At 40.4% G+C, this 27,107-nt stretch overlaps 2 protein-coding genes and 1 pseudogene across 27 annotated transcripts in view; 1 reads left to right on the top strand and 2 right to left on the bottom strand.

The window, feature by feature from the left end:
* RAD52 (RAD52 homolog, DNA repair protein) overlaps positions 1–10,732 on the top strand; it is a 29,138-nt gene extending 18,406 nt beyond the window's left edge. For 7 of the 8 annotated variants that reach the window (XM_045830536.1, XM_045830532.1, XM_045830537.1 and 4 more), the window contains 5 exons: positions 6,497–6,693; positions 6,840–6,985; positions 8,337–8,420; positions 8,802–9,008; positions 10,013–10,732. In XM_045830536.1, the coding sequence (XP_045686492.1) occupies positions 6,497–6,693; positions 6,840–6,985; positions 8,337–8,420; positions 8,802–9,008; positions 10,013–10,074 (696 nt within the window). In that variant the 3' untranslated portion in view covers positions 10,075–10,732. The remainder of the gene's footprint in view (positions 1–6,496; positions 6,694–6,839; positions 6,986–8,336; positions 8,421–8,801; positions 9,009–10,012) is intronic. The other variant, XM_045830534.1, reaches the window with a different exon arrangement.
* LOC123813496 lies at positions 997–2,305 on the bottom strand (annotated as a pseudogene).
* Positions 10,733–11,464: 732 nt separating the features above from the next.
* The window catches only part of WNK1 (WNK lysine deficient protein kinase 1), a 144,637-nt gene continuing 128,994 nt past the window's right edge, over positions 11,465–27,107 (bottom strand). For 8 of the 19 annotated variants that reach the window (XM_045830468.1, XM_045830470.1, XM_045830472.1 and 5 more), the window contains 8 exons: positions 26,680–26,738; positions 24,051–24,712; positions 23,232–23,434; positions 21,612–21,806; positions 20,693–20,785; positions 17,859–17,900; positions 14,850–15,037; positions 11,465–14,391 (listed from right to left, as the gene is read on the bottom strand). In XM_045830468.1, the coding sequence (XP_045686424.1) occupies positions 14,071–14,391; positions 14,850–15,037; positions 17,859–17,900; positions 20,693–20,785; positions 21,612–21,806; positions 23,232–23,434; positions 24,051–24,712; positions 26,680–26,738 (1,763 nt within the window). In that variant the 3' untranslated portion in view covers positions 11,465–14,070. The remainder of the gene's footprint in view (positions 14,392–14,849; positions 15,038–17,858; positions 17,901–20,692; positions 20,786–21,611; positions 21,807–23,231; positions 23,435–24,050; positions 24,713–26,679; positions 26,739–27,107) is intronic. The other 11 variants (XM_045830485.1, XM_045830476.1, XM_045830477.1 and 8 more) reach the window with 3 other exon arrangements.

The raw sequence follows: 27,107 nt of genomic DNA, 5'->3' as shown, positions 1-27,107 counted from the left end.
GCAGGCTTTTGCTTTGCAGGATGATGCCCAGCCAACTGAGTCACACCACCCAGGGCTTTTTAAAAATCTTTTTTATACATTATTGTACATACTCAATTTGCTAATATTTTGTTAGGGATTTTTGCATATATGTTTATAACAGGTGTTAGTCATAGTATTTTTTTATTGTAAAAAACACATAACAAAATTTACTATTTTAACCATTTTTAAGTGTACAGTTCAGTAGTGAGACAGATCTTTAGAACTCTTTTATCTTGTAATACTGATGCTCCCCACCCAGAAAACAACTTCCCCTTCTTCCAGCACCGATAACCACCATTCTACTGTCTGTTCCTAGGAGTTTGACTACTTCAGATGCTCATATAAGTGGAAACACAGCTTTTGTCCTTTTGCAACTGGCTTATTTCACTAAGCATAATGACCTTAAGTTTCATCCATGTTGTAGCATGTCAGAATTTCCTTCCTTTAAAAGGCTGAATAATATTCCATTGTGTGCATATAGTATCCTGTTTTGGGGGTGCTTCTATCTCTTCACTGTTGTGAATAGTGCTACTATGAACACGGGTGTACAAATATCTCTTCAAGGCCATGCTCTCAATTCCTTTGGATACATGCTCTCAATTCCTCCAGAAGACGGGTTGCTCATTCATTTCATAGTTATATTTTTGAGGAAATTCCATACCATTTTCTATAATGGCTGTACCATTTTGCAGTTCAACTAATAGTGCACCAGGGCTCCCGTTTCTTTACATCCTCACCAACACTTACTATTTTTATTTATTTATTTAGTTTTGGTTTTGATAGAAGCCTTACTAATGGGTGTGAGGTGATATCTTATGGTGGTTTTGATTTTCATTTCTCTGATGATTAATGTTATTGAACATCTTTTCATACATTTATTGGCCATTTGTATATCGTCATTGGAGACATGTCTGTTCAAGTCCCTTGCCAATTTTTAAATGGGCTATTTGATTTTTTTGTTGTTGAGTTGTACAAGTTCTTTATTATATATTTTGGATATTAACCCCTTATTAGAGATGTGATTGCAAATTTTTTCCCATTCCATAGGTTACCCTAGAAGTTTGCAAGTTTGATGTACTCCCATTTGTATATTTTTGCTTTTGTTGCCTGTGTTTTGGCGTCAAATCCAATATGAAGTTTTTCCCTATTTTTTAAATGAGTTTTAGATTTTGGGGTCTTAAGTTTAAGTCTTAAATCTATCTTGAATGTATTTATTTTACTCTTATTAGCATTTATTTTGTGCTGAATTTACTCCTGGGCTATAAGTTTTTGTTTCTTCAGTTTCTTCAGGGATATCTTTTTCTTCTGAGCAACCTCCTCTTCTGGTTTAGGAACAGTCTGCTCCTTTTTCAGTAGGATCATCTCAACGTGCCCACGAGCTCTATAAGGTCTGCGCCACATCTTGGCAGCTTTGTTCGCCTGGATGTGCTCAATGGCCAGAGAATCTACATTTAAACTTTACACTCAGCATTGCTCTCTGCATTTTTAACCATGTGAAGCAAAAACTCAGCACTCTGTTTGGGCCACCAACTCTGCGTCCAGCTCCAGTGTTTGGCCTGCACTCACTTACTGACTTCACCAATGTATCAATGGAATGGGACACACTGCTTCTTTAAAGTGACATCTTTCAGATACTTGGTGGCTTTTCTGATATGCACACCTGTGATGGCCTGGGCAGTTTCATGAGTCTTTTTAAAGTGAACATGAAGATTTGCCCATCTTGATTTGCATGATTTTGAGGGGGTTTCTGGGTCAAGCGAATAGGGAACCATCTTTAGAGCTCAGGTTGTTGACAGGAAGAGGTAGAAGTTGTTTTTCTATGTGACGTAAGATACAGGTCATTCTTTTCCATGTGGATTTGCACTTTACCAGCATCATTTGTTGAAGAGATTCTCCTTTCCCTGTTGAGTGCTCTTGGCATGCTTATCGAAGACCATATGATCCTATATGCATGGGTTTACTTCTGGGTCCTATATTCTTTTCCATTGGTCTATGTGTCTGTCTTTATGGCAGCATCATACCATTGCTATGGTCATTTTGTTAGTGGTTTTCTGTATCTTGTTGCTTTTTTGTCCCTCCTCCTCTTACCACCTTCCTTTGTGTTTTATGTATTTTTTGTCAGTGACATGATTCGATTTCCCCTCCTTATTACCTTTTGTATATATGTATATATTCTACAGATATTTTCTTCATGGTTACTATTATAATTATGTAAAACATCTTAAAGTTATAGCATCTTATTTTAAGCCAATAATTTAAATTGCATATAAAAACTCTAGTCCTTTACAACTTCTCCCCACCCGTCCCACCTCATGTTACTGATGTTATGTATATTTTTATATATTGTGTGTCCACTAACATAGATTTATAATTATAAAAGTTTTAATGGTTTTAAAATTATATTCTATATTCATAATATAGTTTAATCATTTAAATTTAAATTCTGTGTACCAAAATGAAAATAATATAGGTTACTGTATCTGTCCATGTATTTACCTTTACTGGAGAAACTCATATTTTTATATTCTTCATGTTATTGTCTTTCATGGCTTCTCTTTGTTTTTTACATAAAAAAATGAAGAAGTAATTGACATATAACATATTAGTTTCAGGTGTACAACATAGTAATTCAGTATTTGCTTATGTTGCAATATGGTCACCACAGTAAGTCTAGTTACCATCTACCATCATTAGTTACAGTTGTTTTCTTATGATGAGAATATTTAAGATTTACTCTTTCAGCAATTTTCAAATATACAATACAGAATTAACTATAGTCACCATGATGTACTTTATTTATTTATGTTATAACTGGAAGTTTGTATCTTTTGACTCACTTCATCCATTTTTGCCCACCTTTTACCTCTGGCAACCACTAATCTGTTCTTTTTACCTATGAGCTCTGTGGTTTTTTCTTTCCTTTTTAAACATTTCATAAATAAGTGAGATTGGTATTTGTCTTTGTCTGACTTATTTAGCATAATACCATCAAGGCCTCTTCATGTTATCACAGATGGCAAGATTTCCTTCTTATTTATGGTAAATAACATTCCACTGTAGATATATATACACCTCATTTCAGGTGAAGCCAGGCTGTGAAACTAGGCTGGCTGCTGTAGTGCATGAGCCAAGGCTCACTGAGGCCAGCTGTGGCTTGTTTGAGATGATTTAGAAAGTTGTGAAGCAGGAGCCAAGACCAGCCATTCACATGGAAAAGCAGCTCCCTAGGGATCTCCAAGTCCCATCAACATAGCCAGGTTGATGCAGTCTCAGATATGGCACCAGCTTACCAGCTCTGTGGGGGGAGGGTTTAGAAAAGGGACAATGGCATCTGCTCACTTTGATGGCAGACATTTCAGCTCCTCCCTGTATGCCATTGGTGCCTTTCAAGCTGCTACCCTGGTGCTGGAGCTCAGAGGGAGTGAGTCTGAGTAGGTGAGTCTGTGTTTGGGTTCTTTAAGAGGAACTGCCTGGGGCTCCAGAAATTTCTTCCACCAACTCAATCCCCGCTGGTTTTGGCAGCTAGAAGTTGTGGGTGCTTATCTTCCTGGCACTGGAACCCTGGGCTGGGCAGTCTGGTGTGGGCTGGGTCTCCTTGCTCCTGAGATATCCCTTCCAAATTTTTATCCATCACATGTGGGTATGGGACCAGCCCATTCAGCATCAGCCTTTGTTTTATAGTCTGTTTTGTCTTATATAAGTATTGCTAGTCCAGCTTTTATTTTGTTTCTATTTGCGTGGAATACCTTTTTCCATCCCTTTATTTTAGTATGTTGTGTCTTTGGATCTGAAATGATTCTCTTGTAGGCAGCATATGTAAGGGTCTTGTTTTCTTATCCATCCTGCCACCCTATGCCTTTTGATAGGAACATTTAACTCATTTACATGTATGTGGTTATTGCCATCTTATTACTCATATTTTTGGTATTTTATTGTTCTTTTTACAGAAGTCTCTTTAGCATTTCTTGTGACTCTGGTTTGGTGGTGATGAACATCTTTAGCTTCTTCTTGTCTGGCAGCTCTGGAAGGTCGCCTTGGTTGTCTGTCGGACGAGGTGCCATGGCTTCTGCACCGGTCATTGGAGCTCTCACAGAGGTGTGCGCTGCAGTTACCTCAGTGTCTCCGTAGGGAAAGGAGGGCCTGGAGCTTCCTTGTCTACCATGTTGCTGACATCACTCTTTATTTCTTTTCTACTCTTATTTTTTTTAATGAATTTCTTAAGTGATACAAAATATACACACAGAAAACTGTATAAATCATAATGGCACAGCCTGATAAATTTTTAGACGTGAACCCATTTGCATCCCCAGTAGAGAAACAGACGTTACCAAAAGCCCACGTCCCCTTTCCCCTCCAATTCACTACCTTGAGTTTCTCTTTTTTTTTTTTAATATTTTATTTATTTACTTTTTTTTAGAGAGGGAAGGGAGGGAGATAGAGAGAGAGAGAGAAACATCAATGTGCGGTTGCTGGGGGTTATGGCCTGCAACCCAGGAATGTACCCTGGCTGGGAATCGAACCTGGGACACTTTGGTTCCCAGCCCGTGCTCAATCCACTGAGCTATGCCAGCCAGGGCGAGTTTCTCTTTTCAAAAGTGATTGCTGTCCTAACTTTTCTCTAACTTCTAGCCTCATAGATTATTTTTCCTGTTTTTGAATCTTGTGTAAATGGAATTGCATGATGCTAGCACTACAAAAATTGCAGTATTAGAAAGTACATAGAGACATGTGGACAAGTGCACATGGCATAGAAGGTTCAGCTCGACGAATTCCAAAACCGAGCACATCCGTGTACTCAGCACCTGAACTGATAAAGCATTGCCAGAATCCCAGAAGTCTCAGTTGTGTCCGCTGCAGTCACTGCCAACCCCTCCTCTCATTACTACCCAGGAAAACCACTTTTAACAAAAATTAGTTTTGACTATTTTGTACTTGTATGGAATCAAACAGTTTTGTGTCTGGCTTTCATTCAACATGTTTATGAGATCCATTCATATTGCTTGTAGCTTTTTCATTGCTGTGTACGTTTCTATTGCATGGGTGTCCCATAATTTTTTTCCCATTCTGATTTTAATGCACCTTCATTTTGTAGCTTTTGGTTTTGAATAGGGCTGTTATTAGCATTCTTGTACATGCCTTTTGGTGCACATACATGCATATTTAGGGAATGATTGGGTTGGGTCAGAGGATAGGCACATAGTTTCAGTAGAGTCTCCCCGTTTTCTGATGTGGCATACTGAGTCACACCCCCACGTTGCAGTGTATCGGAGTTTCAATGGCTCCGTATCTTCAATGGCACTTAGCATTGTTAGTCTTTTTAATTTTTTTTCAAAGCTCATTTCTTACTTTTTACAATTTTTTTGTTGTGGTAAAATATACATAACAAAATTTACCATCTTAACCATTTAAAGGTGTACAGTTCAGTGGTAATAGAGACATTATGTTGCACAAACATTACTACCATTTATCTCTCGAACTCTTCTTATAAAATGGAAGACTACCACTAAATAATAGCTTCCCACTCCACTAGTCCTGTAGCCCCTGGCAGCCACCAGCCCACTTTCTGTCTGATGTCGGCCACTCTGTGCACCTCATACAAATTGAATCATGCATTTTTGTCCTTTTGTGACTGGCTGTTTTCCTGAGCATAAGGTCCTCCATCCACACTGTAGCATAAGCCATTTCTTCTTAACCTACACATTTACTTTCCAATGCAGATAAGAAATTTCATTTTCAGGTTATTTTTATCAAAAGGTAGTCAACCCAATCCCTCATTTTCAATTATTGTACCAGCATCTGTATTATCAACCGAGAGAGAAATTCTTCCAAGTGGAAAAGCTCTGACTTGCTGTAGTGCTCATGGCTTGTTAGTAAAACAATCTGCTGTGTGCTGTGAGACACCCGACCTTACTTCTCCCATTCCGTGGGTGCAGGAACAGCTCCAAGGGGAAGGTTCCCTACAGTCTTGGCTCACAACCTACACCAGTGCTTTCCAGGTTTTCTTCTTCCTGTCATTTGAAGAACACTTAATTGTGCCACAGCATACCTGGGTTTTTTCTGTGATGAGTTGTATTTGTAGGTGGACGTTCTGGCAGAAAGGGCAGAGAAGGTGTAGGCTGCCACAACCAGTGTGTGATAATTTCCACTAAAAAAAAAGAAAAAGAAAGAGATAAAAAACAGACAGCACCAAACAAATTCAGTTGCCATGGAAAGACAGATTTTACAGACCATTTACCCTAAATCAAAACTAAGAATTTTTATCAAAATTTCATTAACAAAGTAAAATTGTTTTACTCCTCATTTAATTAAAAATATTATTTGAAGTGTTGGATCTTTTGTCTCAGTTTCTCAGGACCTGGAAGGTATGATGGAAAAAGATTGTCAAATGCTGTTTTCTAGGACTCTAGATCTTTAAGGCAGGGGAAGGGGAAGAGCAGTTGGAAGAAGTATCCACCCCTCTCTCTTCCCTTGTTAGTTGCCTCTTGAAGTGGATTTAACTAATGCAAAGAGACAAGATTTTGAACCATCTGTGGAACAAGCAAGATACAGCAGTTGCCGACAGAACATGGCTCTGGGACCCCCAAAACCACCGGAGATGACCTCCCCTTGCCGACAAAGCCACTCAGACAATCCCCACATTGTGATGCAGGGAGACAGGGACAGCAGCCCCCGGTATGCAGCTGAAGTTCCCCCCTTTCCTCTTCTGCCTTCTCTACCTTCAGAGCCAGCACGTTTGTTTGTGTGGTCTCTCGGGAACTGGGTGTTGTTTATTCTGTTAACTCAGGAACTCATTCCCACCTGTGGCTCTTCTGCTGCAGAAGCCTGGTGTCCTCTGCTATGGGGAGGGATGCTACCTACCAGCGGAAGCTCCGGCAAAAGCAGTTGCAGCAGCAGTTCCGGGAACAAATGGAGAAACAGCAGCAAGTTCAACTATCTGCTCCATCCATTGAAAAGAAGAATCAGGGTTTGTGAGAAGGATGGGAGCAGATGCTCCCGGGAGGTGTACTCCACCTGGGGACTGCTTGTCAACTGAGTCCTGATCCTCTGCCCAGTGTGGTTTGGTGCAAGCCGGAGCTCTCAGTAGGCCTTCCCTCAAGTTACATACGAGATAGATGAGTCCAAAAAAATTGAGAGAGTGAAACCCTGCCATGTATTTCCCCATTTCTAAAAACACCAAGGAAATGGGCATGACAAAACCTGGAACTAGAAATTTCATGGCACAGAACTTTTGCTTCATTTTCTGTGGCTGTTTCTGCATCACAAAGCCTCTCTGAGCTGTCTGACTATAAGGCAGATTTGCTTATAAAGGTAATGGAGGCTTTGGCAATTATTTATCTATGAGCTTTAGTTTATTTCAGGGTCCATATTCAGTGGGAGCTGCGCATAGAGGTTATTTTTGGTCTTTCCCAGAGAGTAGAAACAGGAAAGGCTAATCCCAGACTAATTGGATTTTTGCCCAGCTTCTCCCTAAGAATTATGAAAAGTTCATAGAGGTTATGAAAAGTTCAAAAAGTTCATTAATAGTTTCCTCAGCACTGAGGCTGAAATTAATGTAGGGGAAAAAAAACATTGTGGTGGGGATGTTCTTCGTAAGAATTATTCTAGATATTTACTGTATTTTGCCATGTATAATGTGCTCCCATGTATAATGCACACCCATTTTTGGCCCAAAGTTTCAGGGAAAAAATCTTTTAATTCAAATTTTCATTTGTTTATATTTAGATATTTATTTTTTGTGTTATAAAGGAATTTTAGCATTTATTTTTGAACATATTGTACAAGAAATTTTGTGTAACAAATAATTACAAAACACAAGAGCACATACAAGGTATTTCAGGTACTAGTCATGTGTATAATGAATGCACATCCTTCTTTTTCCCTCAAAAATTTGGGCTAAAAGTGTGCATTATACAAGGCAAAGTATGGTAGCTTCCAAACCATTGCAGAAGTCTGGGGTGATGTGGGGAGTGAGGGGTGGAGTCCTCCAGGCCTTTCCCCTACCCATGTGACCAGTCATTGTTTATATCGTTTTTTCTGTATTGAATTTCTACTAAAGATTTTCTTGGAATAAGAGTTATAGCTTTAAGAAGTGTTCTAGGAACCCTTCTATTTTTGCCACTAAAGGAGAAATAAACTGTTTTCCCCCGATTTGGTAGGAAGAAAAGGGGTTTTTTTTAACAGGTAGGACTGGAATGCAGGAATCTTGAGTTCTGCTGCTGGCTGTACTATGAACCAGTGTAACACTAGACAGCTTTGCACTTCTGAGCCTGCTCCCTCCAACTGAGTTCTGTGGTCTCTCTCTGTGTGAACTGTAGCAGAGCCACCAGCGCCTCCTTTGAAGCATGGCACTTCCAAAGCTGAGGGTGCAGAACCACTCATTGAGAGCGACTTCCCTGAAGGTCAGTTGGGGGCTAAAGGAATGCTAAGTATTAATCAGGAAATACCTGTGAAGTGCTTGTAAGTTACTGTGCTGGATACCTCTGGTAGTTACAAATGCATTCTACAAGAGGCATAGAAATCCTTTCTGTTTTACAGTCCCATAATGTTTCAGGAAAAATAATGGATTGATGGCAGTAGCCATCATTCAGCTCGTCTGTTTTCCTAAGAGGAACTTCGATGTACTTTGATGTACTTTTACGAGTCGGGGACAGAAATTCTAAACACTATCATAGGGCCGTCGTGGCATGGGATTTCTTATGACCTGTTGTTTGCAATGCTTTATGTGAGAACACGTCTTTGTTTGCTGAGGCTACATTTTCCTGTGCTCTCTGTCCTTGCAGACAGTTTTGAAATATGGGCTATGGCTGCAGATACAGGGGACAGTGTTGTCAAGCCCTTATCGAGACCAGAACCCCACCAGACTGCTGCCACACCAGTCCTGAACCAGATGGTGACCCAGAACAGGACACCACAAAGCCTCTGCCACCAGAATCCACAAGCAAAATCTGACCTTTGGCACCTTCAGACTCCCAACATTAACATAACAGGTAGCAGTGTTTTAGGAACAAAAATTGAAGGGAGAAGCTGGGCTTAAACCTATGAATTTTAAATAACATTCTATTTAAAAGTAGGATGAAATCATGACAGTAATAGAAGTGTGACAAATTCAAAACTATCAACAACTGAACCTAGAAACAAAAACTAAGCAAGCGACTAAAACAGGAACAGAATCACAGAAATGGAGATCACATGAAGGGTTATCAGTGGGGATGGGGAGTGGGAAGAATGGGGGGAGAGGTACATGGAATAAGAAGCATAAATGGCAGGTACAAAATAGGCAGGGGGAGGTTAAGAATAGTATGGGAAATGTAGAAGAGGAAGAACTTATATGTGCAACCCATGGACATGAAATAGGTGTGGGGAGGGGAGATGCAGAGGGGGATAACGTAGAGAAAAAAAATGGGACAACTGTAATAGCATGATCAATAAATATATTTAAAAATAAAAAAATAGAAGATAATTGGTTTGAGAGCCAGAACTTGTCCTTTGAGGTCCTGACTTGAGCCCTTGATGGATGGCAGTAGGAAGCTCTAGCGCAGGGGCGTCAAACTCATTTTCACGGGGGGGTGGGGGGTGGGGGGGGTGGGGGGGGGGTGGTAGGAGGAGGGGCACATCAGTCTCGTGGTCGCCTTCCAAGGGCTGAATGAAATTTCTACTCCGTAACAGTTAAGGAGTAGTTACATTTCCACGGTCCTAAAATTATTTCGGCCTTCTGAAGGCAACTGCGAGGCTGATATGCCTACCCACACCCTGTGAAAATGAGTTTGACACCCCTGTGCCAGCGTGATTGCATCAGCTTTTCCAGTGAAAAGTGGGCTATTGTGATTATTAGTGAAACTTGATCTAGATAACAGAGGGATGTCTTCCTCATAAAAATTTTCAGGTTCAGGTTTTTTAGTTTAAATTTGTCTCGTTACCTAATACAGTTCAGAAATTAGTGAGTTGACTTTAAAACCAAGGCAACTGTATCTTACAGCTTTTTCTTTCATAGGCAGCTGTGATTCCTATAGGAAGAACCAGGACACGAAAAAAAGGAAGTTGGATCCATCTTAAAGAAAACTCAGGTCACTGGACTGTCAGAGAAAACTGCTTTTTGGCCATGGAATTATTCATCATTTCTTGGGGATGAGCTTTATTTCCAAGGATTCACTTGCTTCATTTTGAACTTTTCCAAAGGATTTGACTATTAGAACCTACTGCGGATAAAGCTGAGCAGATGGAAAAGAATTACTTTAAAAAAGCTTGTCATACACTGCAGTAGGCTTTGGGGAGATGAAATACCCTTTCTAAGGCTTTTGAGGCTCTTTTTATTCCTAACTATTGTTAATAAATGTGTAACTTTTAGGAATCACCAGTGGCTACAAGTAGTATAACCAACTTTTCTTTTAAATTTTATTTCTTACTGTGTTCTCACACTTTTCCCATTACCAATTAGCCCCCATATCCTCTTTTAAACAACTACTTACATTAAACTATTGTGAGTGATCTCTGCCTTCTTTCAGAACCTTAGGGCACCAAGTTCTAATATTACCCACACAAGGACTGTGCATCATGCTCAGAACAAAGCCCACAGTGGGGTTTCACTGCTGTGCATCAATCCAGCCTGTCATCCTCATCTGTGACCATGCCCTTGTTTAATTAAGAAAACAATGATCTAAGGCCTAAAAAAGATTTCAAGAGCACAAAATAAATCCATTACTTTGTAACAAAATAGGAAATATAAGTAGCTGTTTTTATTTTCCCATTTCAGATGTGATACAACCCACTTGAACATAAATTGTTTTTCTGTGGTGCTCAATAGATGTTTTATAATTCTTTCTCTTAAATAATGAGTTTACTGGTATACTTTTTTTTTTTTAAAGATTTTATTTTTAGAGAGGGAAAGGGAGAGAAACATCAATGTGTGGTTGCCTCTCGTGTGCCCCCTACTGGGGGACCTGGCCCACAACCCAGGCATGTGCTGTGACTGGGAAATCAAACCAGTGACCCTTTGGTTTGCAGGCTGGCACTTAATCCACTGAGCCACACCAGCCAGGGCACAAGTTTACTTTTTAAGATGCTTTTTCAGCTGTACCTCTCATCTAATCTTGAAGACTGGCTTTCATTATTATTATTATTATTATTATTATTATTATTTTATTTTTGGATAACAGACCCATTTGTGGGAAGCTGGGAATCTGAGACAAGGAACTCTTATTGCACAGAAGACAGCCATTTCTACTCCTTGGGAAGATGAAGAGGCAGATTTGGTCACATAGTCACTTTTGGATTTTGATATCCTTACCATCTTCAGAGTAAATATCAACTTTGCAGCATAACCTCATTTCAGGTCAGAATTGACACTAAAAACAGTTCTTAAAGTTAGGAATCCATTTATAAATTGCACAAAAACAGAGCTAATGAAATCGTGAAAAGGAACTGGCTGGAAATGAAACCTCACAACTCAACAAAGCAAGTTTGGTTTATTTGAAAGGTTTCATTAAATAAATCTACAAAGGTAACAAACTGAAGCACAAAGTGCAATCTTACAAGAAGCGCAACACCCAGAGTTAGTGCAAAATGTACAATTAACGGCTGCAGAGAAACCCAAGGTTGAAATTCAGTTTATTCATTTTTTAAAACAGTGTACATTGTTAAATAATGTAAGGAAAACATTTATAATTCAGAAAGATCTTTTTTTAATGTGGAAAAAAGATACTCAAAGTGTACTATTAACACAAAAATAATTTAAACATTTCAGTAGCACTAGTTCATTCCTCTAGGCTTCAGTTATTTCATCCACAGGAGGGAAAAAAAATCAACAGTAAATAAAACCAGTTTTTACTTTTTTGTGAGTGAAGAGATCTCAACATTATTAAACCAAAATAACAAACAATGTGCTGCATTTGGTTTGCTTGTTTCCTAGTAGAAAGTATTGTTTTATTTATCTTAGGTGGTCTGTTTCTTATCTGGCCACCTTCTTTGTTCTAGCCTCACTCTTACCATCTCCCCAAGAATTATAAGCAGAGGATAAGTAAACAATTTTGAAGGAGGGCTTGGAAGCCACGCCCGGTTCATTTCTACATTGCTAAACTCTTCAGCTTTCATTTGTGTCTTTGGGGCCGAGGCTAACTTACGGAGACAGGGCCCACAAAGGAACAACAGGATAGGAGAGCCAACCGCGCTCTCCCTATTGCAGGGATTCCTGGGATGTGCTATTGAAGTGGTAAGAGGTTAGAATATGTCAATTCCCCAACTCAAGAGTCAAGACAAGAAGCACCCCCAAAATTAAGAGTCCCAGCTTCCCCCCTCATCTGAGATGGTAAAGATCCCAACCTAGCCAATTAGGAGAGTATTTCCTGAAAGCTCTGAAAATAATAGAACTGCCCATTACAACTAGGCATAGCTAAATAACACTGGTTGGTTGCAGTTATTACTTAAGGAGAGTATTTGTTAATATGAAATGTGAGAATATCAGTTGCAAATGCAGAAATAAAGGAGGCATGAAAGATGTGATCCTGCAACCATTGGACATTATATAGAAGAGCAGGAAGAAAAAGCATTCTTTCTGACAATGCTTAATTCAGATGTGGGTCCACTTTTTGCAAAAAATACAGTACCCTCAAGCTGAGAAATGCCTGGTACACTTGCAATAAGAGGAAAGCAACCCAAACAGTTCTTAGAGTGACTTTCTCCATCTGTGACTTTCCACTATCACGTTTCCCAGCTTCAACACCAGCTCCCACCTGCTTCCCTTTATATTCAGCCATTTCTTCTAGGCCTGTTCAAGCCCAGCTCAAATGAGTAAGGTTATGGCATCCACTGGTCAGGCATCACATATCTTCTAAACAAATATATTCTCCACTTTTAGTCTTTTTCTTTCACTTATTGAAAGTTTCACTTTCATACAGCACCTTACTCTTCTCAATTGCCCAATTTTGTCCCAGCACCCCTCCTCAAACACTTTCTGCTTTCAACCACTGATGTCAACTTAACTTCTCACCCTGCTCATCTTACACCTGCTCTAGACAAAATTGTTAAATGACTTAAAAAAAAATTTCAATTTCCCTTTGGCATCATCTGCTGCTGGGGTCACGTGGACCTTAGATTTCCTTCCATGTGCCCTTTGCTGATCTGGGGTCTGATGAAAAGTTGATGCTAATGGCAGAAGCAATAGAAGTCCAAGGCACTAAAAAATCCAGCAAGCAATACTGGTTGAACAGAAGTATTCAAGTACAGTAATTTATACAATTTTACATTCACATTTATTTATCTAATACAATGGAAGTACAAAGGAAAAAGTTAAAGTGTCTCAATAAGTAAAGGACAGAGCTAGCTTTTTTCCCAACTTTTTAAACCTTTCATATTTTCATCTTAAAACTACTGTTGTCCAACAACATTTATATATCACAGTGTTTCCACATCAAAACTGATGGCAAGTTACATGTCCGCAGGGAACTTTTTTTTTCCTAATTGCTAATGCTGCAGTCAAAGCTGCTAATATCATTTGCTTAAAGCACTAATGACCTATAAGAAAGGGTTGAAGCCTCAGTCTCCTGGTGTTTTCACTGGGTTCTAAAGAGAGAAAAAAAGAAAGGAAAACAAGTGGGGACTGTGTAGGGAACAGGGCAGGAGAGAGCCCAGTACTTTTTTTGTCTTGTGGTTTAGATTTTTGAGGGAACAGAGACTGGGGGTGGGTGCCCAGAAAAGAGCTCCACCCACCTGAAAATACAGAAGGGTTCTGGTTTTCCTTTGAGCACTCTAGTAGCTTTCTGATAAAGCCTTCTCTTTGCTAGCCCTCGCTGTGGGTGCAGGAAACAGGGAAACACGATCTGGAGACGCCCCACTGCAAGAAAGCTGCTCTTTCCTTCTCCACTCCAAATGATGGCAAAGGGGGAGGAACACTTTCTATCCTGAGGGCTCTAAGTACTAAAAACATTCCTTTCTGGCAAGAAATAATCAGTTAAATGCAGCACTAGTAGTTAGCAAATAATCAGTTAAACGCAGCACTAGTAGTCAGCACTCCCTCTCCTGCCCCCAGATCTACTCAGTTAATGTCTCTAGGTCTGACTAAGTGGTCCTCAGGTTGGAACCTGGGGGATTGCTGATGGATTTTTGCAAATTGCTGATGTTGAAATTTTGTAAGGAGGCAGTCCCCACAGGCTGGAACTGCCCAAGCGGCTGTGGTGTGGAGCCACCCGTCCCACTCCACTGAGTGTTAAAGGGTGGTGGAGCTGGAAAACTGTACTGCTGTGGTGGGCACATAGACTTGGTGAAGTGACCTAGAGAGGTAGCTGATGCTGCAGAGATGGGGGCAGAGCCACCCAGATTTGAGGTCATGGAGATACACAGCTGACCAGGTGCAGAAAACTTCCTTGCCATCCCAGGGCCCTGGAAACAAAACAACTCATTGTAAAGTATGGTAGGAGCATAAAACACACAAGTGTGAAACGGTCAGTACTAAGATATAATTTTGCAACTGGGACTGTTGTAATCTTGTGACACCTTTCAATTACTGTGGCTCTTCACACTTACCAAACAGGGTGAGGATAACTATTCTGACTGGAAGTGGGTGGGGTCATGCATGTGTGTATACACGGGCATGCAGTTCAGGGCATTAAAGGAAAAGGGAAGAAAAAATTGAGTTGCCCAATGGGGAGAGAAGGATCCAAGGAATGAAAAATTGAAGACTACCTGGGTGATTTTTGTTTTCTTGTTTTTCTAAAAGTGTTAAAATTAAACAATTAAACACTAAAGAAGGTCACGGCCTGAAATGTTAAGCACTGGGCCAGGTAGTTTCTATTGCCTCCAACCCAGATATGCTAAGTGACACAAGAGGGAAAACTTACCTCGTAGTTCGTATGTCCTTTGCTTCCTCTTCTGCCTGAAAGATTCATGGCATCGCGGGCCCAATTGTCCACCAGCTTGTGCAGGTCATCTGTGAACGTGCCCTTCCTGCTGGAGGTCAGGGCAGGAGGCTGAGCTTGGGCGGCCTGGCTGTTCACTGTTCCCCCAACAGTGTTTGTGCTGCTGGTCCCTAGAGTTAGAAGCAGCAACAGAATATAACCATTAAAAGGCATTTGGAATTTAATTTAATGAACAGGAAAAGCGTCACAGAATGATGACTGGCAAGCCACAGAATGGGGAGAGGATGGACTAGGAAGCCATGCAAGAAAGGAAGAGTCCAAGGTCTTACTTAGCCAATGCTTTGGCAGAACAGGTAATGAAACCAGATTCTCTTCAGGAGCTGCAGGAAGGCTAAACAACTCAGGATGATGGTCAGCACAGAGGGCAGGGGCCTCTTTCAGCCCATTCGCATGGCATCTCAGAGTACTGAACCTTACTGCCAGAGACCGCTCCCAGCATCGTATTGATGAGGGAAGTGTGGGACGGTCAGTGAGGCTAGTTGCTCTAGAATGTTGTGGAACGCAGGGGAAAACTAGGTGATTTCTTGAGTACTGGGGCAGGATTCAAGTAGGAGTTATAGAAATGCAAAAATACGTGCTTGCCCAGGAAAAGAAAGGTTCCCCAAACCATACTGACACTGGGATAATCTTTAGCCATTCTCTAGTAGAAAGAGGTGGTAAGAGAAACAGCAAGTTCTGTTAAAAAAAACTTTCATCTGGACCCATAAACACAAATTTGTAAACATAAACTTTGGAGGAATTAAGGCTTCAACCTCTCCCAATTTCCTATGAGTAAAGGCCCAAGACTGCTTGCGAGGCAAGTTTATTGTGTGCCTGAATCTTCCAACCCCAGGAAGGCGATCTATTCCTGAAGATGACCTAAGTTTCAACTGGTTCAAGGATTCTCAGCCCTTCCACCCCCACCTCTTCCCAGAAGAGCGAGCACTCTCACGTGGAAGCAACGGGAACATTCAGCTGAGGTAGGAGTGCAAAGGGGAGGAGGAAGCTTTGAGGTATGATGAAGGAATTCTATTTCTATGGTTTGATGAGAAACAAAGGAGTCTGTATCCTGCCTGATTTCGGCTCTTCTGGAGGGCACACTGAAGACAGTGCGGAGAGGCAAGTTTTAGGGAAGAGGGAAAGAAGAGTCATGGTCTTGTTTTTCCACTCTCACCCCCACTTTCTTACCGAGTTCCACATTTGCTGCAGAATAAATAAAAGGTACTGAAGTTGTGAGCCACTGGGCCTTAAGATATCCAAGTAATGCTGGGGACTCAATAAATGCATACATCTTCCGGCTTTCAAGGTCAAAGCAGCACCAGAGCGCAGCAGCATACCTGAAGCAACTCTGCCATTGAAAAGCCCTTTATGATCCATCGCTGACCAAGTTTACACCACACTACCCAGGGAATGGCACACACAAGCATGTCTGCACTCCAGTAACAGCTAATTCTGAGGTGAAGCTGCAGAGGAAGGTCACATGCTTCTTAACATCAAGGCAAGACATGGAACTGCTGCAGTATGTGTATTAGTTCCCTCTCGGTGCCCGTTACAGCCGCAAGGGGACTGCTATTGCACACACAGTGTGAAGGGAAGACTAATTTCCCCAAAGGTACAGGACACCCAAGTGGACAAGTGGACAAGCACAGGAAACAGCCTTCCTCGACTCGCAGGAGGGAGACAGTGGTGGGGTGGGAAGCAGAGGCAGTGAGGATGGCAGTGGTGACGGTGAAACCCAGAAGGCAAGCAGATCACATGCATGAGGACTAGCATCCTGCTTGAATGATTACTGCTTGGTGAGCTTGATGAGACGATCAAAACAAAAACAGAAATTATCCCAGGTGAGCAGGGCTGTCAAAGGCCAAACACAAGAAGCTCTGTAGAGGTGAACACAGCTTGCTCACAAAGCTCATGCTGGGAGTCACACCTCTCTAGTCTCATGCTCGTCACCTTTCATGCTGTGAGGCCCCTTTATAACCAAGTTTAATTTTTCATTTTAATCTGCATTATACAGTACTAGATTCTGAAAGTGGGGCCTATACCACAAGGAAAAGTCAACCAAACAGCTGACCTTATACTGGCTTTTGAAAACAGACCTTCCCCTTAAAGAAGGAAATAAACATATCCCTTTCTCACCAGAGAGTAACTCCTGGGAAAGCTGACTATAAAAACTAGGAGGACACGTAGTGCATTTAGTCCATTTTAGTAATAAAGTGTTTAAGAACATCTGTAATACAGATATTTCTGAGAACACCGTGTGCCTTCCAGCATACTGACTTACTTCTAAACCTTTCTCAGTGCTGCTGAAAACCTCTCAAAAGTAGAGTAATGCTTCACCACCAAAAATCTGTTTTTCCATTTTCTCGTGCCATTCCTACCCCCATGTTGCCAGAGCCTAGTAATGATAACCTCTTAGTGGCTACAGTTTACTGCCCAGTATATCCCAAGTAGAATGTTCTGGTTGACCCTCTAGGTGGCCTGCAGGGTTGGCAAACTGTCTGCACTTTAATGAGAGGCCATCGATCTAAGAAGCCAAACCCGATCAAGTCGTGTTTCTTGCCTCACCAATCTAGCAAACATGTATGCTTTGACCACTGCTGATTTTCCAGTGGCTGGTGCCTATTTGTTGACTCAAGCATTCTTTCCCAAGGGAATCAGGGATCCTTGGTCTCTGTGTGCATATCCATGGGCACATCCAGCCACAACTGTCACAGAGGTAGGCTCACAGGGGTCACCACTGAAAACACTGACTGTGAGGTGATTTCTTAATCTGGAAGGATAGCCACTGGTCAGCAATTAAGCATGTTAAAGAAGATATTAGAAAAGGGTGCAGAACTAGAGAGATGGAAGTTGGGAATCAGTTGAGTTGTGAGGCTTCAAGGTTCAAAGAGCTCATGGGTAATAAGCTTTGCAATCAAAGACCAAAAGTAACAGGAAAAAAAAGATAATTACTACAGAGCTGGTTGCAAGGACAGACTTTTTTCACCATCTTCCCTGAAGCACAAAGAGAGAGCAATGTGTTAAAAATAACGAAACATCAGTGTAAAATATTTAGAATCTCCAAACAGCACACAAAGTCCCAGCAAGAGAAAGCAGGAGGGGAGACAGACTGGTAGGACCTGGAGCCCTTGCCAGAGATGCAGTTCCATGGGATGTACTGGCTGTTAGCCTTAACTTGGTTATCTGACGACTGTGGCGCCTGGCTGACAGAAGCTGAGTTTCCATACCCAATCTTTGCATCTAAAAGAGTAATGCCCTGCATCAAGGTTCTGGGATGGGGAGGCACTCCAGTCTCTCAGATCTCACCGCTTGAATTTCAAATACCCAAGCAGTCTTTCCATTGATCCTGTCCCCCTTTCTGTTTCTCCTGCTGGGTTGTTAAAAAGCACTCAATTAAATGCATTAGCAATTCTACCACAGTAGGCTGATAGTACCATTGTTACAGTTTTCACATAATTTAAATTGGCTAATATATTTCCACATCCTAGACATACATACTAACGCTTTCCCCTCTAGAGAGATCTTTAAAAAGTATATGGAAAACAAGCAACTTTTGAACATAAATAAAGCATTAAGGCAAGCCATGCTTCTAAACCATTATCTATTTTGAGAGCATAAAATAATGCATTCAAAACTATTAAGACCTCCAATGCCTATAAGCACCAGTTTTTTTCTTCTCACATTTGCTTTAAATCTGTCTCTTGAAATCTGTACACCAAGGCTTATAAAATATATACTGATGTGCCTTCAACAGATGTTGGGCCTCTCATTTTAGACCCAAAAGGAAGAGGTAAGAGTTAATATTATGGAACACTTTCATTTGAACAACAGTATAATACCACCTACCTTTAAGAGTGTAATGAGAATTTACTGAAGTACTTTGAAGTGGTACCTGTCACATTACAAAATGCCTTGGTTCTCGTCATTCCCCCTCTTGGTCATTTCAAGGGGTATAACATAGGCCAGACATGTCACATTCTACTTTGAAACACCTGTATCAAATTAACGTCTTTTCATCTTTCTAGCTGGACATATAAATTAAATGCTTATTTAAGTGTCAAGATGCTAATATGCTTGGTCCAGCCTGGTTTTACCAGAAAGTTATTGATCTGAACGCTGAAAAACACACATGCTTGGAAAACTCCCAAACTAGCTAATGTCTTCCACATCCTTTGTCGAATAGCTCTGGACTAGTGATGTGTGAGGCAGGCTCAAAGACCTCAGAACTATACTCAGAAACAGTGACGGCCTCTTAGCACATGCATTTAACAAGCACTTCAATAACCACATCAGAAGTTTGAGGCCTTAACAGAGATCTTTATCTAAACTCTAGCAAAAGGTTTTCTATTTGAGCCCTATTTTTGTTTATTAAATTTTATTTCAATGTACATTTACTGATTACCATGTGCCAGGCAGACAGTGGCCAATCATAGGGAAACGTGCACTTCCTGTTACTGTGTACACAACTTAATCTGATTTGTACAACCCTAGAAGATGGGCATCATCTCCATTTCACAGATGGGGACAATGGGCTGGAGATGTCAGGTGACTTGCTATTGTGTCTTGTCTTTAAGAAGAAAGTTGGAGCCCTGGCTGCTGTGGCTCAGTGGATTGAGTGCTGGCCTGTGAACCGAAGGGTCACCAGTTCTATTCCCACTCAAGGCACACTCCTGGGTTGCAGGCCAGGTCCCCAGTAGGGAGGGGGGCACGTGAAAGGCAACCACATATTGATGTTTCTCTCCCTCTATTTCTTTCTCTTTACCCCGCTCTCTAAAAGTAAATAAAATCTTAAAACAAAAAAGAAGAAGAAAGCTGGAAAATCCCAGCAATTACTGTATTTTGCTGTGAATAACGCATACTGTTTTTGCTCAAATTTTTGAGGGAAAAATAAGGATGCGCATTATACATGGATAGTACCTACAATACCACCTTGTGTCTGCTGTGTTTTGTAATTATTTGTTACCTAGAATTTCTTGTACTATAATATGCTCAAAAATTCCTTTATAAATGCTAAAATTCCTCTTTAACACAAAAAACAAGTATCTGAATGTAAATAAATAAAACATTGAATTAAAAAATTAAAACGAAAGTTTTTTTCCTGAAAGTTTGGGCCAAAAACATGGGTGCCCACTATGCAGGGGAGCACATTATACACAGCAAAATACAGTAAGTCAAAAAGACCATTTGCCCACTCAGGTGCTTGGATTTGGTCTTAACAGAATAAATGCTTTATGAAAGTAACTACACCGAAACCCTTTCAACCTTTAAATTTATGAAGTTTGAAGGTACACTGAAGAAATTCTAGCATCTTTCAACTGACAGATAGTTAGGCTGATTGACCAGAAAAAGATTCCAACCTCTTCTGAAAAATAGAAAAATAGGGTAAAACTTTTACTTGCTGCCAGAATCTAAGTGCATCAGTGGTCAAGATGCTTTCTGTCACTTCTAATGACAAAGCAAGGGGCGGTACTGAATAGGACTATGAAGTTCAGTCTTCATTATTCTAAAGGATCCAGCAGTCTGTAGCCCGACACCATATCTTCCCTGTTATGGATCTATAAAGAAGCAGTTCTACCAGGAAGTTGCTTTGAAGTTTATAGAAACCTGTTATTCTTTCTACATCTTTTATCATAATAACCCAGGGACCCAAACTTCTGAGGGTAATAGTAGTTCAGCCAAGCCACCGAGTAGATGATACACAGAGACAAATGAAAATGAACTGCATGAAAGAGCAGATCCAAGCAGCAGAAAAACAAGGACGAGGAAGGAGTAAAGGTGTTACACACAAAGAGCCAAGCAGGGCGTACTCAGAAATCGGGTCCTCCTGCCACCAGGTTTGAATGTCACCTGCTCAGATGCACAGTTAAACTTCGCACAGCCTGTGAGAGGGGAGAAACAGGGAATAACAGAGAGAAGAGACAGAACACAACTACATGATGTTAGAAACTGGAGGCTGGAGTGGTGAAATGCACTACAATGGCACACAGAAGAACAAGCTTCTAGGGAAAGGTCAGATATATAGGATAGGGAAATTAGGCCTCAATTCCCTCCATCTGCAAAAAGCTGAAGCTTTTCACAGCAGGAATAATGCTAGTTTGCACTCTTACCAATAAGTCCATTTATTTTGTGAAGAGACAATCTAATCTGTAATTTCAACAATATTGCGGCAAAAGTACCTAAGCTAGCTATCCATATTTCCATATTTGTTCCTATTCTTTTCTACCCTGACACCCACTTCAAGTCTTGTTCCAATGTTACTAGAAACTCTTTCCTCTTCAGGATTGTTTTGAATGTTCATTAATAAATAAAACTATATTTGAAAAGTATATTTTATATATATAAATGAACTAAATTGTAGGACTATTCATCTTAGTATGCTACTGCCATACTTAGAAATTTAAAAAGTCTACACTGGCAAATCCCAAATGAGTTCTTCATCTAGGTCACAGACACAACTTTTTGCTTGAATGCCTTGAAAAGAAGCTATTTCACCTGATGGGAGTGCCGAGCGCACCTAAATCTAATCATCACCCCCACGCATTCAGCCTGAAGATCCTTGGAAGTGTACAATATCCAAGCAGTGACCCGGTCAGCTGGTCTCCAACCCACCTTAACAACAGGTTACTCATCAGGCTTTTTTGTCCTGGATATGGCAGTATCTCATTTTAATGTTTTTGGAAGATGATGGTTTCTTTACTTTCTTACCTTGACCTGGAGCAGAAAGGCTTGGTACTGAAATGGCACCATCACTGGTGAAGGCTGAATAGAGGTTGTCACTGGAGGGAGATGGTTTAAGGGGCTGTAACAGCTGATTCTGCCCAGTCTCTGGGATGTTGCCAGGAGGGTGGAGGGTTTGCTGGGGGTGCAGCACTGAAGCTGCACTCTGACCAGACAAATTACCTGCCAGAGGAGAAAGTGGCATGAGGAAACCTGTGTATCTTTCCCAATGCACTTAATAGGCACTGTCCTTATTCCTCCCATTTGTCTCACTGAGTGATTAATGGGTCAAAAGCTATAAATAATGAACCAACAGGAGGGGAAGTGAGGAATGACATGAGAATCAACAGTTAATAGGGCTACAGAAAACTATCGTAAGAGATTTTTAGCTTTAGATAGCCTAGATGGTTCACAAATCTGACCTGAGTAAGAAGACTAGAATATGTGGTAGATACAAGAGAATCCCATTTCACAGTTCCACAACTGCTGTTTTTACCCTGCTATAAAACACTGAGTTGGATCATGATACAAACAGGTTTGGCAAGCAGTGCATGCTCAATTTTTCTTGTAAGCAGGTGTCAAATCAAGTACAAAAGAGGTATCAAAAATGATGTAGGCGACTATGGTAATGCATATTTAAAATTATTCTTGGTAGGTGGCCTACAATCACTAGTCAAGTGTCTTGAAATTAATTTCTCCATTTCCTAATAACTACTGGAATAGAAGTCTACTCCAAAAAATGTGTCTGAATAAGCTGATACCCCTGTAATCACAACTCTACTACTGAACTGTTTCTAACATGCTAGAGAAAAGTTTGGGTCTCTAAAAGCTTCCAGAGAATGGAAAGCTGCTAAGGAGTTTGTAACTGCTCTCCAACACATTTACATTAGAGCTGCAGAGCAAACATGAGCACAAACTATTTTAGACTTTTTCATTTTTCAACTAATTACCTGTTAACATTACCATAATTATACCAAAGGGTAAATAAAAACTCTATCACAATCAAAATAAACGTATAATTCATTATAGGTTATGATTTAACTATCTTTTCAATTACAAACACCGGGAACTTCTTTATTCAATACAGGTTAAAATGACATAAAAACTTTGATCAAGGAAATTACCCCTAAGACATACTCAAATACCTATATGAAATTTATATTCATCCCAGCTGCAATTATGACCCAGTTGCATTCATTAAGAGAAAGAACTTAACTTTACTAAGTAGAAGTCAATGTATTTTTTTCCAACTGCCTACTAGTTTGGGGAAATATATGAGGTATGAGTTACACTTAGCAAATATAAATGTGAATAAATGCTAAATGTCTTATCCTTAAGAACAACTATAAATAAAGACTACAAACAGATAGCAATATAGATTACAATGGAATAGGTCATTGCACTCACCTAGTCTATTTCCACAGACTAAAAAAGAGGTACTATATATGTAGTGAATAGAGAATTCAAGGAAGTAAGAATATTAGGAAAGTCAATCAAACTCTTTTGGGATTTAACAAAAATAACAAACGTTCAATGGGCTATATTTACTGTTGGAGACAGAAACAAAACACAGGACAGCCATGGCTGACTTGGTCCAGGGCTGTTTACCTGAAAGCTGGGGGCTTTTATTCCCCAAGGAAGTGTTGCGACTAGATTTGCTGCCTTTGCTTTTAGTGGGTCGCCTTCTTCTCCCTGAAAGTGGGGCAGCTGGGGGAATAATGACAGCAGGGGGAACCTTGCCCAGTTTGGTGTATAAAGATTCAATTTCATGCTTCTGGCGACTTTGCAGGTCTTGAATCTCTTTAAGATGTCTATGAAAGATAACCAAACACAATTCAAAAAGATTACAACCACTTTGTTCAAACAAGAATTAACCACATATTCTTTAACCTCCATTCAGGTATTTATATACTTTTGAATCTTTTCCTCAAATGTACTTAATCTAACTTCTACTATCACAAGATTCTATTTTGTCAACTCATCTTGCTGTCCTCCATTACTCAAGCCAAAATCCAACAAGTTCCCAGCCAACAAATAGTTGATGTGTTAGGAGAAAAAGATTTCCTGGCTTTTGAGGCTATACACAGGAGTACTAAATTTACTGTTCTGATTTAGTTTGTCAAATATGACCCACAAACCCTTCCAACATAATCTACATTAGGTTAATAAAGACTTAAAATGATATTAATAAAATAATATAGTAACACTAATACAAAGGTGCTGACGAAGTTCTATTAACTAGAACTTCTATGGGTCCTTATGTGTACAGAAGACCCGATGAGAACTGTATACATAATTACCTTATCACCCTTCTCTTTAAAAGAATTGAGACATAAGCATATTGCAGTAAAAAGAATACTAATATAGGCAGTAGGAGTCAGGTCTTAATTCTGCCATGATTTTTTTTGTAAGAGAAAACATACTTACTTTTCTCGTAGTCGCCGCAGCTCCAATTTTAAGTCTTCATCTTCAATATCTGACTCATTGTCACTACTCATGTAAGAGGAATTGAGTGAATTACTAAGGCTTTGACTTAGATTTTGGATAGGGAGGCTCCTTGAGCTCAGTTGATGGGGGGAGCGTGGACTACCTGAACCATCATCCACATCCCTACTTAAGAAGGCAGCCTCCACGTCAGAAGACGGCCCATTCAGATGTGAAGGCTCTGATAGTTCAGGCTTTTCTTTCTTTGGTATCACAGGAGGAAGAATAGCTTGTTCCAAATCCACAAAAGGAGGAGATTCCACTGGTCCCTCTTTCTTTGCCTCAGTGATCTTATCTTCAGTTCTTGATACGGAGAAACGTCCTACTTTGTTTGCTGCTGTTGTCACCTGAAAACGTCCAACCTTGGTAGGCTGCCCAGTTTCTGACTTTGCTTCTGAGGCAGGAGTTTTGTGGACACCATCTGGCATATCTGGACAGACACCATGGATGGTTATCCCATTAGGGCCTGGCTTCACCAGGGTACTCTCTGGACTACTACTTGATAGCACTGAAGACTCTGAAGTGCTGGATTCAAAATGAACAGACTTTGAATCTTCTGACTTATTTTTACCCTCTTTCTGGGCATCATCCATTGCAACTGAAACCTGATAGAGACCAAAGTAAGATTTTTTTTAAAAAGGCAATATTTAATTTTTAGAATGGACCATTAAAAAAAGGAATCACTTTAGTTCCTAGCCAGTTAGTAGGCTCATTATTTGTTTACATAGTCCCTCATTTTTAAAAAAAAAATTTTTATTTACTTATTTTTAGAGAGGGGGAAGGGAGAGAGAAAGAGAAGGAGAGAAACGTCAATGTGTGGTTGCCTCTTGTATGCCCCCCACTGGGGACTTGGCATGCAACCCAGGCATGTGTCCTGACTGGGAACTGAGCTGCTGACCCTCTGGTTCACAGGCCAGTGCTAAATCCACTGAGCCACACCATCCAGGGCTTAGTCCCTCGTTTTTCATTGTGAAAGTAAGCAGAATACCATTACAGAGAACCATGTATCTGTACTGAGATGTACAGATTACATGTAGATTCTGAGTGGCTGGCTAAGCTTACTAAGTAAATTACTTTCATACCACAGGACTTACATTCAATTCAAAAATATAAGTAACAACCGGTCACAGAATTTTGAAGGTTGCTTGTGAATAAGAAAAACTGCCAAGGTTAAATCCAATAAGTGCTAAATGCCAGCTAAGCTTCAAGAATCAACATGACCAAGTGCTATCCCCAACTCCAATTGCTATCATGAAAATGTTAACCCTGAGAAAGGAGATACCAACTAAGAAGGGCTCCTGGTGGCTAACTGGGCTCAAATTTAAAAAAGGAAAAGAAGAAAAAAAAAACAACACAAAACACAGAGCCTAGCAACCATTCCTAACACAGGGGCTTCTCATGCAAACTATACTCCAGGGAGAAGTCTGTACTGAACTACCTACCTCTGCACTACCTGCCTGCACTGTATTTTTGCCATCTGAGCCAGCCCTTATAAAGAAGTTCCTGGAATCCTGTTTCAACCAATAGGACTGAGGCTTTCCCCATTCATTCAGAGCTGAGCAGCTATAGTCCCATCAACTTCTTCACCAAATAGTAAGTGTGGCTCTATCCTTACCAATCAGGACAGTACTTTTGGGATCAAACTTCCAGGATTTTGAGTACTCATTTGCATAAGGATAGACCCATCGGGGACCAGGGTTGGGGACTTCTGCCTACACAAGTCAGCCTTTTGGCTCTGGAAATGTACTTTCCCCTTTCCGCTGAAAACTGAAGACTGAAGCCTGTGTTTCCAATACTGAGCTGAAACCATAAAGGTATCCTTCTGGAGCAGAACAGGGGAGGCTAGAGCAGACAGCACAGCACAGAGTAGACCAGCAAGGAGCGGAACTGTCTAGTCAGAGAGAGGCATAGCCCCAGGGCTGCCATGCAGGCATTCTGTGCTGTATTACAATTGAGCTGTTTTGCACTGAATAAAGTTCCTTTCTTTAGAAACTGCACCTCAAACTGAAGATTCCCATTGGTGTTGGTGTTGAACTGGCACTGGCGACCACAGGTTAACAAGAATAACTGGAAAGTAGTTGTTAAAACAGTAATAAGAATTACTTTCAAAGCTTGTTTGGCACTACATACTAAGAGCCAGAAAATGTTCACTTGTTGGGCCAATTGGTGGAGTAAAATGATGTATCACTCGATGCTGACCCAATATTTTTACTTCAGAAATTAATCCTAAAGGTTATCCTAAATGTGGAAAATATTTTTATATACAAAGATGTTTACTGTTGCTACTTTACTTATGTTGCAAAAGCAACCTAATGACTAACAAGAAGAATGGTTAGGAGGTGAAGCAAGGTCAATTTTAGATATACACATGTACAGGAAAAAAGGAAAGGAAGTAAATACACCCCAAAAAGTAATCCTGGGGAAAACAGTAAGAATAAAGTGCTACACAAAACAAATATATCATCAAGTTGGCAATTTTGTCCCAAAAGGTAGGTAATAATTTTAGTAAATATATATACTCCCAAATATACTCCCAAAAAGGAATCAAAGCAAGGAAAAGTGGCAGTCTTACCTGAAATCGTCCCGTCTTAAAAACACCAGTTCCTGAACTAGTTGCTGTAACTTGTGGCACTGGAACAAATAGATAGAGTAGGAAAATAAATTAGCATCTTTAGTTAGCTTCTTTTCCCTTTGGTCAGAAATTTGGCAAAAGGAAACTACATATCAGACGGGGAAAGTTTCCTTACCTTCCTTTCCCCTTAGGCCTTGTTCAACAAGGGGAAGGTTACTATTTGCTCTCCTACAAGATCCCTTTAATATAAAAGATTATGCTGGTTGGGAAAAACTGTCCAAGACTGAAAATTAATCATTGACCTTCTACCTTTACCTATACAGGTGTATGCTGATATGATATTGTTTGAAGAAATAAGTTACCTACAGAAGTCCCCCTTATCTACTGGTTCATTTTCAATGATTTCAGCTACCCATGGTAATTCCAAG

Source organism: Phyllostomus hastatus, unplaced genomic scaffold (genome assembly GCF_019186645.2).
Source record: "Phyllostomus hastatus isolate PE091 unplaced genomic scaffold, TTU_PhHast_1.1 phas_contig_152, whole genome shotgun sequence".
NCBI lineage: Eukaryota > Metazoa > Chordata > Mammalia > Chiroptera > Phyllostomidae > Phyllostomus > Phyllostomus hastatus.
Note: the sequence above shows the minus strand (reverse complement) of the source record. Positions and strands in the feature narration are given on the sequence as shown.